The sequence below is a fragment of the Chionomys nivalis genome, chromosome 4 (genome assembly GCF_950005125.1).
Source record: "Chionomys nivalis chromosome 4, mChiNiv1.1, whole genome shotgun sequence".
Lineage (NCBI taxonomy): Eukaryota > Metazoa > Chordata > Mammalia > Rodentia > Cricetidae > Chionomys > Chionomys nivalis.
In genome coordinates this window covers 41039063-41053365 of record NC_080089.1, presented here as the reverse complement: position 1 = coordinate 41053365, position 14303 = coordinate 41039063, and the positions used below count along the sequence as shown (strand labels likewise).

At 44.7% G+C, this 14303-nt stretch overlaps 1 protein-coding gene across 2 annotated transcripts; it reads left to right on the top strand.

The window, feature by feature from the left end:
- Positions 1–1695: 1695 nt before the first annotated feature.
- Sc5d (sterol-C5-desaturase) lies at positions 1696–13654 on the top strand. 2 transcript variants are annotated; one of them, XM_057767813.1, is made up of 6 exons: positions 1696–1788; positions 3830–3912; positions 5308–5525; positions 6556–6688; positions 9103–9203; positions 9503–13654. In XM_057767813.1, the coding sequence occupies exons 3-6, from the start codon at positions 5316–5318 to the stop codon at positions 9956–9958; spliced, it is 900 nt and encodes a 299-aa protein (XP_057623796.1). In that variant the 5' UTR covers positions 1696–1788; positions 3830–3912; positions 5308–5315; the 3' UTR covers positions 9959–13654. The 2 variants fall into 2 exon arrangements, with proteins under 2 accessions (XP_057623796.1, XP_057623795.1); XM_057767812.1 differs by having other exon boundaries at positions 1749–1893.
- The last annotated feature ends 649 nt before the right edge of the window (positions 13655–14303 follow it).

Below are 14303 nucleotides of genomic sequence, written 5' to 3'. Positions count from 1 at the left end.
TAACCCCCACATCTACATTTCTAGTAACTGCTCCAATACTGTCTGTGCTGTGGATGGGATACAGGTCTTTGGGAACCACTATAGTTGAAGCCCCAGCAGAATGGTGATGTACCAGGTCCACTGTCACAATGCAAATCCTATACTCTCATACCAAGGCACACCTCTAGAACTCACCCATCCTCCTGCTTAATTCTGCACAGATTTGCTTTATCTTAGCGTGGTGGCTGGTTTTAGCGACTACTTGCCACAAATTAGAATGATCTGAGTAGGGAGCCTCTTTGATGCGACTGCCTTAACTGATATGAAAGAAGAAACCTTACATGTGGGCAGCATTTCTGGTCGTGCCCCCCCCCCCATTAAAAAGGGAGGGGAAGGATAAAAGGCGGATGTTTTCCCTTTAACTTGCTTGGCCTCCCGTCTTCCCCTTGCTGCTGACCTTGCTGCTGCTGATTCCATCGCCGACATCAAAACCAGCATTTCCAAGCTTGCATTGTTGACAGAGAACCAGGAAACCTTCCAGGTTTTTGGTGGTAGACAGGGACTGCTGAAACCCCCAAACCTGTGAGCAGACCTTCTACCAGGCTGTTCATTCTTTCAGTGTGAGACAGTCACTGTCTAGTGAAATAATCAGCCTCCAGGGTGGAATAGCTACTGGGCTATTCCAGGTGTGAGACTACTTATTATTTTAATATAAGCTGGTTTCACAACTCATTATGTATATATTCATGTTATCAGTTCTGTCCCTCTACAGAACCCTGGAAAACACACTTATTAAGTGAAATTTATGGAGGATCATTATTTTGAACTAGTCTCTTGCCTCAGAGGTCTAGAAGACCAGACCAAGCTAGAATGGAGTCTCTTAAGGTCAATGCCACTTAGCTAAACTGACTTGAAGTACTCACCCTTTACATTGGAAAAAAAAGGACAGCAGCCAATCAAAACAGTCAAGTCCTATTAATGCCACTTCGAAAGCATCCGTCATTTTGGCCCTTTCTTCTTCTAAGATTCATTTCCTTTCAGCTGATACAGCCAATCTCTACCGCTCACTTTTGGGAAGCTCTTTTATTTTATAGAATGGATTATTGCCTAGATTCTTGAGTCATAATTAGCCAATTTGATCTTTAAATTTATTTTTTTCCAATAAAACTATAGTTTCATCTTGTCAGTATTTGAACACTTATGTAAGCCAGGTTCGGTCAGATCATAACCTTTTTTCTTTTTTCTCCATAAATAATTGCTTCTTTAATTGACTAAACTACACAGATTTTTTTTTCACTTTACATATTTTATGCAAATGCTAACCTTTCAATGCTACAGAAAAGGATCTGTTCCGGGTAGGTGAAAAAAATTTATTAATGTTTAAGCCACAAGCATTGGCAAATGCCTCCGCTATTAACTTCAAAGGAAACGTCATTGATTTTCCTTCAGGCTGAATGCCATTTTACACTGATCCCGGGTCGTCTGCACGAATCCCGAACAGTTGCAGGGCGGGAAGAAAGTGGGCAGGTGACCATGCTCACGCAGACGTGCGGCCCACAGCGTCGGGTTAAGCTCAGACGTGAATCGACCGGGGGGCGGGGCTCGCGAGCTGCTGCCATGTGACCACGGAGGCCGCGCCGCTCTAGGTCGCGCGATTCGCCGTCACATCAGCTTATGGCGCCGGCCGCTGATTGGCGGACTGCCTGCACGTGGGCGGGGCTCTGCTGGGCGGGCGGTGTCTCGCACGCTCCAGCTCCAGCCCCCGCTGGCGGTGTAGCGGCGGCATACTGAGCGGCTCTGGCCCGGCAGGTAGGTTCGGTGTGCGGGCAGCTGGATACCCACGAGTGGAAGGACCTGCGAACTATCGCAAGGGATCCCCAGTTGCCGGATGCTGGGACAGCATCTTCCGCACAGGTGTGACCGTCCCCGCTAGAGGCGCAGGTGGCATGGGGTGGTGGCCGGGTGGACACCTTGGGCCGAGGGGCCTGCGATGTGGACAGGGCTATTGAGGGGCAGGGAAGGACACCAACCCGGGAGAGCTGGGTCGCCACCCGTGCTGGAAGTTACCTGTTGTGGATCCCACATCCAGGCAGAGATGGGAAACGCTGGTGCGTTGCTTTGCGACCTGCGTCTGATCTGACAGTTACTGCGACCTAATGAGGGTAGTGGGCCAGCTCTCCCTGCCTTTTTTGAAGACTGCAAGAAGGCGGCATGCTTACTTGAGCATCATTAAGAAAAGTCGCGTAACCTGGCCTCCCTGCTTTATTGCCGAGTAAACTCGAAGGTGGTCCCATTGAAAACATGGCCCCATTGGAGAAGTTACCAGTCTGGAAAGTGGTTGGGGTCAAAACTTTGTGGGTTAGCTGAGTTTGTGGCACCCTCAGTTGTTTGGTTAAAGTGTTTGCTGATAACAGCCTTGTGACCCCTGATCTTTAACTTGGATTTTTGGGGCATGCATTATGTAATATAGTTAGTGTGGAGAACTCACAATTCCTTATCTGTCTGTGTGACTCTAGAGAGGTAGTGATGGAGAAGAAGCAAGCAGTGGGCTTCATATCACATCGACGACTCCTTACAAAACAAAGTTATTTACGTTATCCCTGCCTTCACTGTCCTGTATGTTACACTTATACAAGTATATACCTTATAGACTGGTGAGAATTAGATGAGAGGACCTCTCCATTACGCCTCCAAATGTGTCAAAGTCAGAGGAGTTGTGGTACGAGGAATTCGGGAGCTCAGGAGGCTGAAGCAGGAGAATTGAAGTTCCAGGCTACATAGCTAAGACCCTGGGGCTGGGGTGGGGGGGTGGAGTGGGGTGGTGAATTAATAATTGTAGGCTTTTTGAGGAATATATAAATGCTAACTATTGTTTCTGTGCTTTTTCTTTTAGTTAAGAAAAATATACTAGTTTTAAGTTGTCAAAGTACAATAGTGTGTTTATTTACATATTAACTGATTCCTGGGGAAGAACCAGGACTTTGGACATACTAGGCTGAAGGAATATCACTGAATTACAGCCCATACCTATTTAATTGATAACCATGTTCTAAAGGGGGGAACATGCTTCTTCTTCAAGGCAGTATAAGATTTCATGTAAACTTCAGTTTCAAGCAGCAATAACTGAGAGTCCACAGAGCCTCTGACTTTAAGGGGTTTAGTTCTTAAAATTACATACAAAATTATATGAATGTGTGGGTGTTTATTACTGTATATAACACTTGGTACCAGTTAAATTGTTTTTGTTTTTTTTTGAATGATCAGTAGCATATATGATGGAGATCCAAACATCTAACCCTTAATATAAATTATTTTTTTTTCATGATAAAGTGAGAGAAAACATTTGTGATTCATCCCATAAGCAAAGGGCTAAGCCTCTTAATAAATCAGATCCTAGCTGGGCGTGGTGCTGCAAACTTCTGGGCTAGGCTACTTGGAAGGCTGTGGAGGGAGGGTGGCCTGAGTAATGGAGCTGGAGGAAGAGGAGGGGAGGTAGAAGAGATTTTCAGAGACACTGAAACGTCCCAGGGGAAAGCGAGCAAAGGATAAAATCAAGACCATTCACAGACAAAGTGTAACTTATTACAAATGGATGAAGCTGTGCTCAGTATCACTCAAGGTAGATATGGATTAAGTATGCACCAAGATGTCTTCTCTTTCCTATGTAGTTGAATCCACCCCACCCCAGGGATTCTGGAGAGACAGGTACCATCCTCCATTGTTACTAGGACACACAAAGTGGTTCCATACCTGTGGAGAGCAGCTGAGCAGCCTGCCCCGGTTACACAAAGTCTCCATCTCAGAGCCTACAAGCCCTGGGAACCAAACAGCTGTCTTCTTTCTGTCGTAGGTTCAGTGCTCAGACTCATCTGATGACAGGTCCTGACTCCAAGTGACTGACGTGCACCTCTTGTTTCGTGGGCAGCATTCCAGGTACTCCTCCTGCCTGTGCCTTCCGGCAATGTTTGGCTTTTTGTTGTTTTGTTAACTTTTGATTTACTTCCTTGGGAAAGTGTCAGAAGTAGCTGAAGACAGCCTGCTGGGTGGCAGCAAGAAGGAAGCTGCTGTCATACTGCCCAGGATGGTATTGAGGGTGCTACTGGTGTGTGATATGTTTCTGACGCATCCTACTGAAAGAGACGGTGTGGGAACTAACGCCACTCATGACTTTTGAACTGCCAAGACAAACTGTTGAATTTTAACCAGAAGTGACGACCAAAATATTGCCTAGGAGAGAAAAATGAAAGACTAGCCATATTTGATGACATAGGCTTGACAATAAAAAAGGAGACACGTGTCACTAGTAGCTTCATTGATCATGAAACCAGACAGCATACACGCACAAGTGTTAATGCACGTTAATAGACTGGTGCATGTTAGCAGCAGTATTAAGAGGGAAGAACCTAGAAATGAAGAAAACGGGACTGTGGAAAATATCTGGAAGTCTAAAGAAAGATACTTGGGAACGTACCTTCTGCGTAGACAACTCTTTAGCACATTCTCCTCCTTGGTTTCATGTTAGAAAGAATGTTTACAGCAGGATAACTTCAGTTGCTGTCCCTGGGTGCCTTCTACCCTGTGTTTGAGATAGGGTCTCTCATTGGCCTGAGACTCTCCTAGGTAGGCTGAGCTAGCCGACCAGAAAGTTCCAGGGTCCTCCTGTGTCTCCCTCCCACCTTACCATCAGTGGGATTATTTAGACACAAGCTACCTTGCCCTGCTCTTCACCTGGGTTCTAGGGCTCCAAACTCAGTCCTCATGTTTCCAAGGCAGGCACTCGGCTGACTAAGCCATCTCCCCGGCCCAAACGAAGGGTTTCCTAACACTAAAAAGACCAGGAATAACTCTGGGGAGGCTACCCTCGAGGATGTGCTACACATTGATTCTGTTGCTCTGGAGACATGATTGGGAAACTACTTGAAGGTTATTAGACGAGAGTGCCTGAGAGTAGTAAGCCGTCATGAGTGGCTATGTTGTGAACCCTTATGGGAAAATTGTTAAAGGCATTATTTACGTTAATAGTTGCAAGCCAAACCTTAGGGCTATAGGCAAGGGAGAAGAAACCCTATCAAAGGTATCTTGCACTATGTTGCTCCATCCCAATCTTACATGTGATTAATGTGTAATTTCAGCGTTATATGACATGAAGAGGTCAGACTAGGAATGATATATGTATATATATTCTCTTCTGCTGCCAAAGATGGCTCCAGGGGAGGCTGGTGGCCACGTCTATGCTACGTAAGATTGTTGTTAGTCCAGAAACTCCCTACAGCTTTCTGAACCCTTGTGGAGGTGCGAGGAGTAAAGTGCCACACGCTTGTCGCGCAGGGACTGCCATGGACCTGGTTCTCGGTGTCGCCGATCACTACTTCTTTACCCCATACGTGTACCCAGCCTCGTGGCCCGAGGACAACATCGTCCGGCAAACCATTAGTCTGCTGATTGTCACAAACCTGGGTGCTTATATCCTCTACTTCTTCTGTGCAACCCTGAGCTATTATTTTGTCTATGATCATTCATTAATGAAGCATCCACAGTTTTTAAAGGTAAGAGATTTTCGAGTTTCTGTTACCTCAATGATACAATGTATTGTGAATTTTTCAGCTAATTAAACTGATTATATGGAAGTGAAGTTTTTGAAAACAGCCCCCTGAATGGGTTGGGTGTTTTTATAAGGGTTAATCACCTCTTTCCTTCTGATAGTCTAAATAATAAGTGGATCTGGTTTTCCGCCAGCCTGCAAATCTTACTTCCCCGTGTACATAGATGAGAATTAGTTTGCTGATATTGGTGAATAAATATATGTATGTAGTTATTGTGCTTATGTAAATATTTTACTCTCTTGCCTTTGCAAGCTGAAAGGGATTTTTGCTATGTGTGTTTTTTCGGCGGCTGAGCTGGGGATTCAAGGTCAGCGGTTGAGACTTGTTCGTAATCAGCTTGGAACAATTTTCTGTGACCGCCACTGTCATTGGTCGGGTGGTCCCTGGACTGAAAGGAGCTGGTGAGGGAAGTTCACTTAAAGATTACTCCATAGGCTTTACTCCGTATAGACTATACTCAGCATATAAACTTGGTGAAGACGAGAAAAGAATTCAGAAATGAAGGTAGTTGCTGCCTTTGGTTGGTATAAAGGAATGCTTCTCTTATGCTTTCCTGTGTGTTAAAGTCTTCACAGGAAAAGTTTGGAAGTTGGCTTCTTAGTATAAAAGAGAATTTAGTGGGCCTGGAGAGTGGGGCCCAACAGTTGAGAGTGCGTGTTTATTTTTTTTTCTGCAGAGGACCCAAGTTTGGTACCCAGCACCCATGTTGACAGCTCACAGCTGCCTAAAATCTCAGTTCTCTGGGGCCTTCTGGTCTGTGTAGACATTTACACGTATTTACACACACACATTTAAAAATAAAATATGAAATAGAATCTGAGGAAAAGAGAGAAAATTAAGGGGTAGAAATATAGTTCTTGCCTGATATGAGCCAGAGTCCTAGTACAGACAGAAAATATTTAAAAATCAACTTTATGACAGTTTTGCTGAACAGATTTTGTGACTTTTAAATAATTGGAACTTTCATCTTCAGAATCAAGTCTATCGAGAGATCATGTTCACGGTCAAGTCTTTGCCCTGGATTAGTATCCCCACAATTTCACTGTTCCTCCTGGAGCTGAGAGGTTACAGCAAACTCTATGATGACGTAGGAGACTTCCCAAGTGGTGAGCAGATACTGGGAGGGTTTGTTTTTGGTTTTTTTGCTTTGTTTTGTTTTTTTGAGACAGGGCTTTAATAGATAACCCTGAATGGCCTGGAACTTACATAAATAGAGCAAAACCACACAGGGATCCATCTGTCGCCTCTGTTTCCCAGGTGCCACCTGGCCAAGTCTAGACAGGTTCTCTCATTGGCCTGGCGTTTGCCAGTTGGTCCAAACTGGCTGGCCAGCCAGCACCAGTGTTCCTACCTCACCAGTGTGGGATTCCAAATTCACATCACCACAGTTAGCATTTTTTAATGTGGTTCCTAAGAATCAAACTCAGGCCCCCAGGCCTGTGAGACAAGCACTTTCCTGGTAAACCATCTCTTTAGCCGCCTGCCTGCTTCCTCCCTTCTCCCCTTTCCTCTCTTCCCTTCTTCTCCCCTCTCTTTTTCCTTCTCTTCTTTCTTGACAGAGTTTTGCTGGGTAGCCCAGACTGGCTTTAAAATCACCAAGTGCGCCTCCATGATTGTCTTACGTTTTCTTTCTTTAAGTCTCCAAACATGCCTCTTTCTCCAGCTGCCCCATTGTTTCGACTGTTCTGCTCCCTTCCACTTACGTCTAGCCACACACGTGGACTTTAACTCCACTGTCATTTTTAAAGTCAGTTTTCGATGACTTCGTGCCTATGGGAAAACTGATCAGGGACCCTTCCGTGTATTTCCTAAGACTGCTACTTCAAACTGCTGGAAAAGTAATTCCAGTAGAACGTGAGACGTAACTGAAAGTCACAGTCAGCTGTCCTGCTGTTTGTCCGTGTGTCCTCCCTCTTGTCCTCCCTCTCATCTGGGCCTGCCTGCTTCTTTGATTTCATTGCAGAAACACAATGCCTTGTATGCAGTTCGCATTCTGATGGTTTAGTAACCGTGGTCACGGTTTCATATCTGTAAATATTGTCATAGAGCATATTAATTATAGTAATCCATTGTGTCTCTGTTCAGAGTTTAGAAATAGATCCCTACATTTAGAGCTTGAGACTTCCTTCTTTTAAAGGTAGTCTTGCAGTGATGTGGTCTCTGTGTAGTTCTGAAGTTCCTTCAAGACGTGTTCAAGACATGTAGAACACAGGAGGGCAGAGCAGCGTGCATTGAGATTGACAGGCGCCAGCTGCAGCTTGCGGCTCTGCCCCGTGTCCACCCACTGCTTTTCTCCAGCAGCTCTGCAGAGTGGGTCTCGTTGTCAGGCTGCTTTTAGAAGCAGCATATTGGGGACCAAATGAGAACCTGCCCATGTGCTCAGCTAGTAGATGGTGGCTCTGAGGCTTGAAGCCTGGCTTGCTGATACCGGAGCCGTGCTCTCAGAGTAGGAGGTGGTTAATTAGAAGGGGCTTTGACAGTGAATGAGGGAGTGGGCAAAATCAGGGAGAGGGCATTCTGGCCATGCTGGGCCAGTGTTAGCCCGAGTCAGAGGTAAGATACTGCAGGCACCGGAGGACGTTGAGTGCATCGGCCTGCTTGGAGCAAAATCCCAGGAGGATGAGGCTGGAAATCTTAGAAAAGGACTCATTGTGGGGTGAGTTTCTGGAGTGACGGTATTTCGTGGGAAACTGAGCTCCAGGGAAGGAGGCAGCACACAGCTATAGGATTTAAAAGGACTAAGGTGAAGGAAAGCAGTGGGGCTGTCCTCTATCAGGGGCATCTTTCGTGGGAAACTGAGCTCCAGGGAAGGAGGCAGCACACAGCTATAGGATTTAAAAGGACTAAGGTGAAGGAAAGCAGTGGGGCTGTCCTCTATCAGGGGCATCTTTGTAGCTTAGTTAATACTTGTACTAGAAAGACGACTCCAATTAAGAGGCCCTAAGTTCAGTTCCCAGCATCCACATCAAGGGGCTCACGACTGCTAGCAATTCCAGTCACACGAGAACCAGAACCTTCATACGTACATGCACATATTACATACACATCGTTAAAAATAGTCAAGTTAATAGCTGGGCGGTGGTGGCGCACACCTTTAATCCCAGCACTTGGAAGGCAGAGGCAGGTGGATCTCTGTGAGTCTGAGGCCAGCCTGGGGTCTACAGAGTGAATTACAGGTCAGCCAGGGCTACACAGAGAAATTCTGTCTTGAGAAACAGATAAGCAAAATAATAAAGTTAAGTCATAAAAAAGAAAAGAAATACTGTCTGGGCAATTTTTATGGTTTTGTATCGCAGTTAAATTTTAATTAGAATTAAAAAATGCAAGGTAAAACATTTCAAGTTGTTAGGTGAGGGGAAGTTGGGATAGAAGTGGTTCCAGGTAGTGAAGGGAGATGACCTTTTAATGTGTTGATTGTGTTTGAATTTAGGATCTCCTTTTGCATTTATGTGGCCATGTGGGAAGGGAACACTAATCGTGGAGACCAACTTGGACTCTTGTTCTGTGTGGTGTCTTTTAGGCTGGATTCATCTCGTTGCTAGTGTGGTATCGTTCCTGTTTTTCACAGACATGCTGATCTACTGGATCCACAGGGGCCTGCACCATAGACTGGTCTACAAGGTAGAGTCATTTAAAGGGCAGAGAAGGGGGAAGATAGCACACATTTCAGTATTATAAAGTCTGTACTCTAGACTGTAGGGCTTCCTCTTGCTTGTATTAAATACCCAAGAAGCTCTCCTGGTCGTCATCATAGGGGCTCTATGCAGTTTATTTACGGTTTCCTTCGTGGATCTGGAGGGCCTGTTGTACAGTTCTAACCCTGGGAGTAAAGAGGAAGTGAATTCCAGTTAGGCCGTATCTGTACCAGGAGTGGAAGCTATGTTGGCATATGGCTCTAACCGTATCCTTTTCCTCCTCAGCATATACATAAACCTCATCATGTTTGGAAGATCCCCACTCCATTTGCAAGTCATGCTTTTCACCCTGTGGATGGCTTCCTCCAGAGTCTGCCTTACCATATATACCCCTTTGTCTTCCCACTGCACAAGGTGGTCTACCTAGGGTTATATGTCTTGGTTAATGTCTGGACAATTTCTATTCATGACGGTGATTTTCGTGTCCCCCAGGTCTTAAGGCCGTTTATTAATGGGTCAGCTCATCACACAGACCACCACATGTATTTTGACTATAACTACGGACAGTATTTCACACTGTGGGATAGAATTGGGGGCTCTTTTAAGCATCCTTCCTCCTTTGAAGGGAAAGGACCACATAGTTATGTGAGGAAGATGGCAGAAGGAGAATTCAACAGCCTTGCAGAAAACGGCTGTAAAAGCGAAAAACTGTGCAATGCAGAATTTGCAAAGACTAAGTAGATTATTGCCCAGTTATTAAGTATTTTAAATAAGGAAATAATCTACACACAGCCAAGATACATAGCAAATAAGTGGTGTTATTTGACCTCAGCATTGCGTGTCATGCTGAGGAGCAGTCCTGACAATAAACTGAGGGAAGATGCTGGGAGCACCAAGATTGTAAGCTCGTGGCTAATGTGTCAGGCATTGGCCCAGGGACAGTTTGTGTCTTTGCAGGCCAGCAGATCCGCAGCCTGTGCAGCCCCAACAGCAACTTTAAATAAGGTAGAAGATAATCTATGGAAGAAGCTAGTCTGTGTCCTTTTGCCTTAATCCACTCATATTCATTAAGGGAAAAATCCGCTGTGCTTAACAATACTGAGACTAGCCGAGAAATACTAACGTGAAGATGGCTCCTGTCCCAGGAGCGGCTGCCTCTGCAGTGGCGGTGGGGGACTTGCAGGACGTTGTTCACATAGGAACATCAGCCCGAACTGTCTGATACACGAGTGGCTATGTATATGATTGATTTAATGGCTGGTTAGTAAGATTATATTATCTTCTTATACATAGGCGCCTTACTCCCTGGGGCATTATCAGATTTGAATAATGAATAAATAGTGGTAATTGTTTAAATGTCAGCTCTTCCATGATTCAATCCAGATATGAGATTATGATGCGTGTCATTTAAAACTACTGTTTACTAAGCCTACAGACACGAATCCGGATAATGCTCGGTATCAACTTGGGGCACCCAGGTGGCACATCTCTTTTTAATAAGGTGGATGCACTGTGCTTTTATGTATTTCCAAGTTACGAAGCTGACTTTTGAAATGAAGGGAATAATTGCCAAATACTTAAGTCTACCTAAGATACGTTTTGAAACCTCATCCTCCATTTCTTCCCCCTCTTCCTACTGTCTCTGCAAAAAAATCCTTAGACAGCCCCATGAAAGGTGGGTGCTGGAAGATAATTATATTGGTGTAAACCTATTCTATTGGCTGTTTATGCAAAAGCAATAAAAGTTGATCATGACTGCTATTAACCACTTAAATGTTATAGCACAAAACATCCTTTGTTTAAATTAGTGTCACTCTGAAGACAGAGGTGATGTGGGTTGTAAAAGCTGAGCGCTCCCCAGATACCCAGGGTCAGACTGCTGGACGTGAGAGGTACTACAAGGATCTCTCACTCGGCAAACCCTTGCTCATTCAGCTGTTTGACATTATCAAGTGCTCTAAGGGAGTAGAAATGGAAACAAAGAGTCTCTGGGTAAGGAGCTAGACTTCCTTTTTCCTGGAGATATAACCAGGACCCCTATTCTGAATACATAAGCATCACTAAGATAAGGAATGATTGGGATGTTGTATGAATCCCACGCCCAACTCTTAGCGAAGGGATCCTCAAGATACACTGTTTGATACTACATCAAGAAAGGGCCAACCCTCTCCCCAGCATGGAACATCTCCGTCATCCCTTCTCCCCAAGGCTCAGGAAACATCAAGGAGGAATCCGAGTCCAGGGAAAATGCTGTGAGACTCTGGACATGTGAGACCATCGTGCTTACGATCTCACTGTAACTGTCTGCACACCATCCAACCAGCGAACATTCCAGCGTGGATGGGGTGGAGGGGCTCCCAAGGTCCCTACTTTAGCTGGGGAGCTGTTGACAGCTAATGGCTACTAGGGAAGGGAGAGTCTGTTTGCAGTGGTACACTCTCTAAGTTGCTTTTGTGCCAGTGGGTGGCCCTGTACCTCTGAGGCTAGGGGCAGCTCTAATTGGACTCTGACTTACAAAGAAGAAAAAGTGAATATGAAATTGGGTGAGAGATTGGGAGAAGTTGGGGTTAGGAAGAGTGGCGTGGATACGGTCAAACTGCATTGTGGAAGTGTATGAAGTCAAGATCAGCTAAATACAATTTCAGAGGCAAACCTGGGAAGTCATCTTCAGCTTCACCTCGAGTGGGTCTCAGCGGGTGCCCTTTACAATCTTGCCCCTCATAAAAGATGAGCCACTGCCCCCAAGTAGGGTCAAGCACAGAGAACAGTGGCTTCTTTCTGCCTTCAGTGATGATAGTTCTTCTGCTGGGTCCTCATTGGGAGTATGGTAGAGGAGGCTACCTTCCCCTTCCCACTGGAGTGTGAAGAACATCGAGCTGAGTTATAGGAATATAGAAGTAAAATTGAAAACCAGACGTTGCTCACTGTGAATTATCTTTAATGAGGTAAAATAACTAGTATTTTTGTTGTTACAGCATCCTTTTTCAAAGCATGTTACAAGCCAGTCTACAGTAAAATTTAGAAACAAGATAGAAGCCAGTCCCCACTCCCCTCCCTCCCCAAACAGAATACACTTCTCAAGGACAAGAAGTGCATGATTCAGGGTTAGTGGGCTTGACCACCAGGGCAGGGTTTGGTATCAGAACAAAAAGTTTAATAGATAATTTGCTTTGTGAAGATAATTGTTCAGGGGACAGGATGTAGCCTAATGGTAGAGTGTGTGCTTAGCTTGTATGAAGCTCTCAGCTTCATTCCCAGCCTGGCAAAAATGTTTTCTTCCTAAATCTCTAAAGTTGAAGATTTTTATTAATTCTAAGTGCAATAGACTTTAAAAAAAAAAGTTATATTCTGGTTTCTTTAACTCCTAAGTTGAGCCTGTCAAATTCTTCTGAACATGCAACCATTTGTCTTTTTTATAATGAGATTTTCTTAAACCTGGTAAAAGTCTTAACATTTTTTTAAAAAAGATTTTTATTTATTATGTATATAGATTTCTTCCTTCATGTATCCTGCAGTACAGAAGAGGACACCAGATCTTATTACAGATGGTTGTGAGCCACCATGTGGTTGCTGGGAATTGAACTCAGGACCTCTGGAAGAGCAGCCAGTGCTCTATTCCTCTGAGCCATCTCTCCAGCCACCAAGTCTTAACATTTTGATTCAGTCACTTGGTCAGACTTGGGTTTGGGTACCCATCCCTCAGACATCACCACTGAACAGTGGAAGGTATCAGAAGTTAATCTTTTGACTTGGAGCTCTCTGTGCCCTCTGAGCCAGCTTATCTCATAGGCTTCTGTTAATCTCCATTACTTATGTCTATTTCTTTTGATATTGTAATTTGACTCAGCCGTTCATTTGATGAAAAGTCGACCCCCTAACATGCTGCTAAAGAAACCGATAGAAATTTAGCACAGATCCAGCCCCGAAGGGGGCACTGTGCTGGTGGCTCTTGTCTGTATGCTGCTTGCTTTCCTAAAGTTACATGCGCCTGTCCTAATTGTACAGTTCAGCCTTAACATTTAAATACCAATGTCACCCTCCCCTGCCCCCCCATTAAGCAGAACGTGTCCTTAACCAGGGCACGCATTGTCTCTCTCTGCAGTTCCCCCCAACCTTGGGTAACCACTGATCTTCTCTGTCCCTGGGGATTAATTTTGCCCGTTCTAGAATTTCACTTAAATTCAATCAGATGAGACATACTTATGTGCTGAGCTTTTTTTTTTTTTAGCTTAACATGTTTTGACATGTGTACTGTTGTATTTATCAATAGTTCATTTCTTTTTATTGATGAGTAGTGTTCCTATTACAGCATTATACTGAATACTGTACTACCGTTGGCTGATCTGTATATTTGTTGATGGATATTTGGGTTATTTCCAGTGTGGAGATACTTTGAATAAAGCTACCCTGGACATCTGGGAACAGATTGTTGTGTGGACTTGTGTTTTTATTTCGTTTTGCTGTAGTTTCCTTCCTTCCTTCCTTCCTTCCTTCCTTCCTTCCTTCCTTCCTTCCTTCCTTCCCTCCCTCCCTCCCTCCCTCCCTCCCTCCCTCCCTCCCTTCCTTCCTCCATGTTTTCTGAGACAGGGTTTCTCTGTGTAGCCTTAGCTGTCCTTTCACTTCCTTAATGTCTTATAAGGAAAAATGTTGAATTTTGGTTAATGGCAACTTGACAACATTCGTCTTTCCTTGTTACTGCATTTATTGTTCTTCCTAGGACATCTTCACCTCCCCAACAGTGTGCCTGGAAGCTGTGGGAAGATTCTGTTGTCATTGGGCAGTTTTTGTATCTTGACAAGATTTCACTCTGTGACCCTTGCCTCCCGTTTCTTTCTTTCCCTTCCCTTGTGGTTCAAAGTTCATTTGGTTCCATGGCTGGGACTAAGGTGAGGCGCATTCTCTTTCATTCTGGGATGTGATGTGTAGTGGTCTAGTGATCCAGAAGTTTCGGTCCACAGTCACGTGGCTCTGCTTGGTCCCTGGTGAGGTAAAAGATCATGCCAAGGAGCCTGTAGGGTGCAACGCTGCTCACCTCACTGTGGCCTGAAAGCACAGAGCAAATCCAGTCATTTTAGTGACAGAAGCC

Bases quoted from the DNA above. Each gene is read 5' to 3' on its own strand.
- Sc5d (XM_057767813.1), top strand. From the start codon at position 5,316: ATGGACCTGGTTCTCGGTGTCGCCGATCACTACTTCTTTACCCCATAC. The intron at 5,526-6,555 runs GTAAGAGATTTT...TTTCATCTTCAG, and splicing joins AGCATCCACAGTTTTTAAAG to AATCAAGTCTATCGAGAGAT. The intron at 6,689-9,102 runs GTGAGCAGATAC...GGTGTCTTTTAG, and splicing joins CGTAGGAGACTTCCCAAGTG to GCTGGATTCATCTCGTTGCT.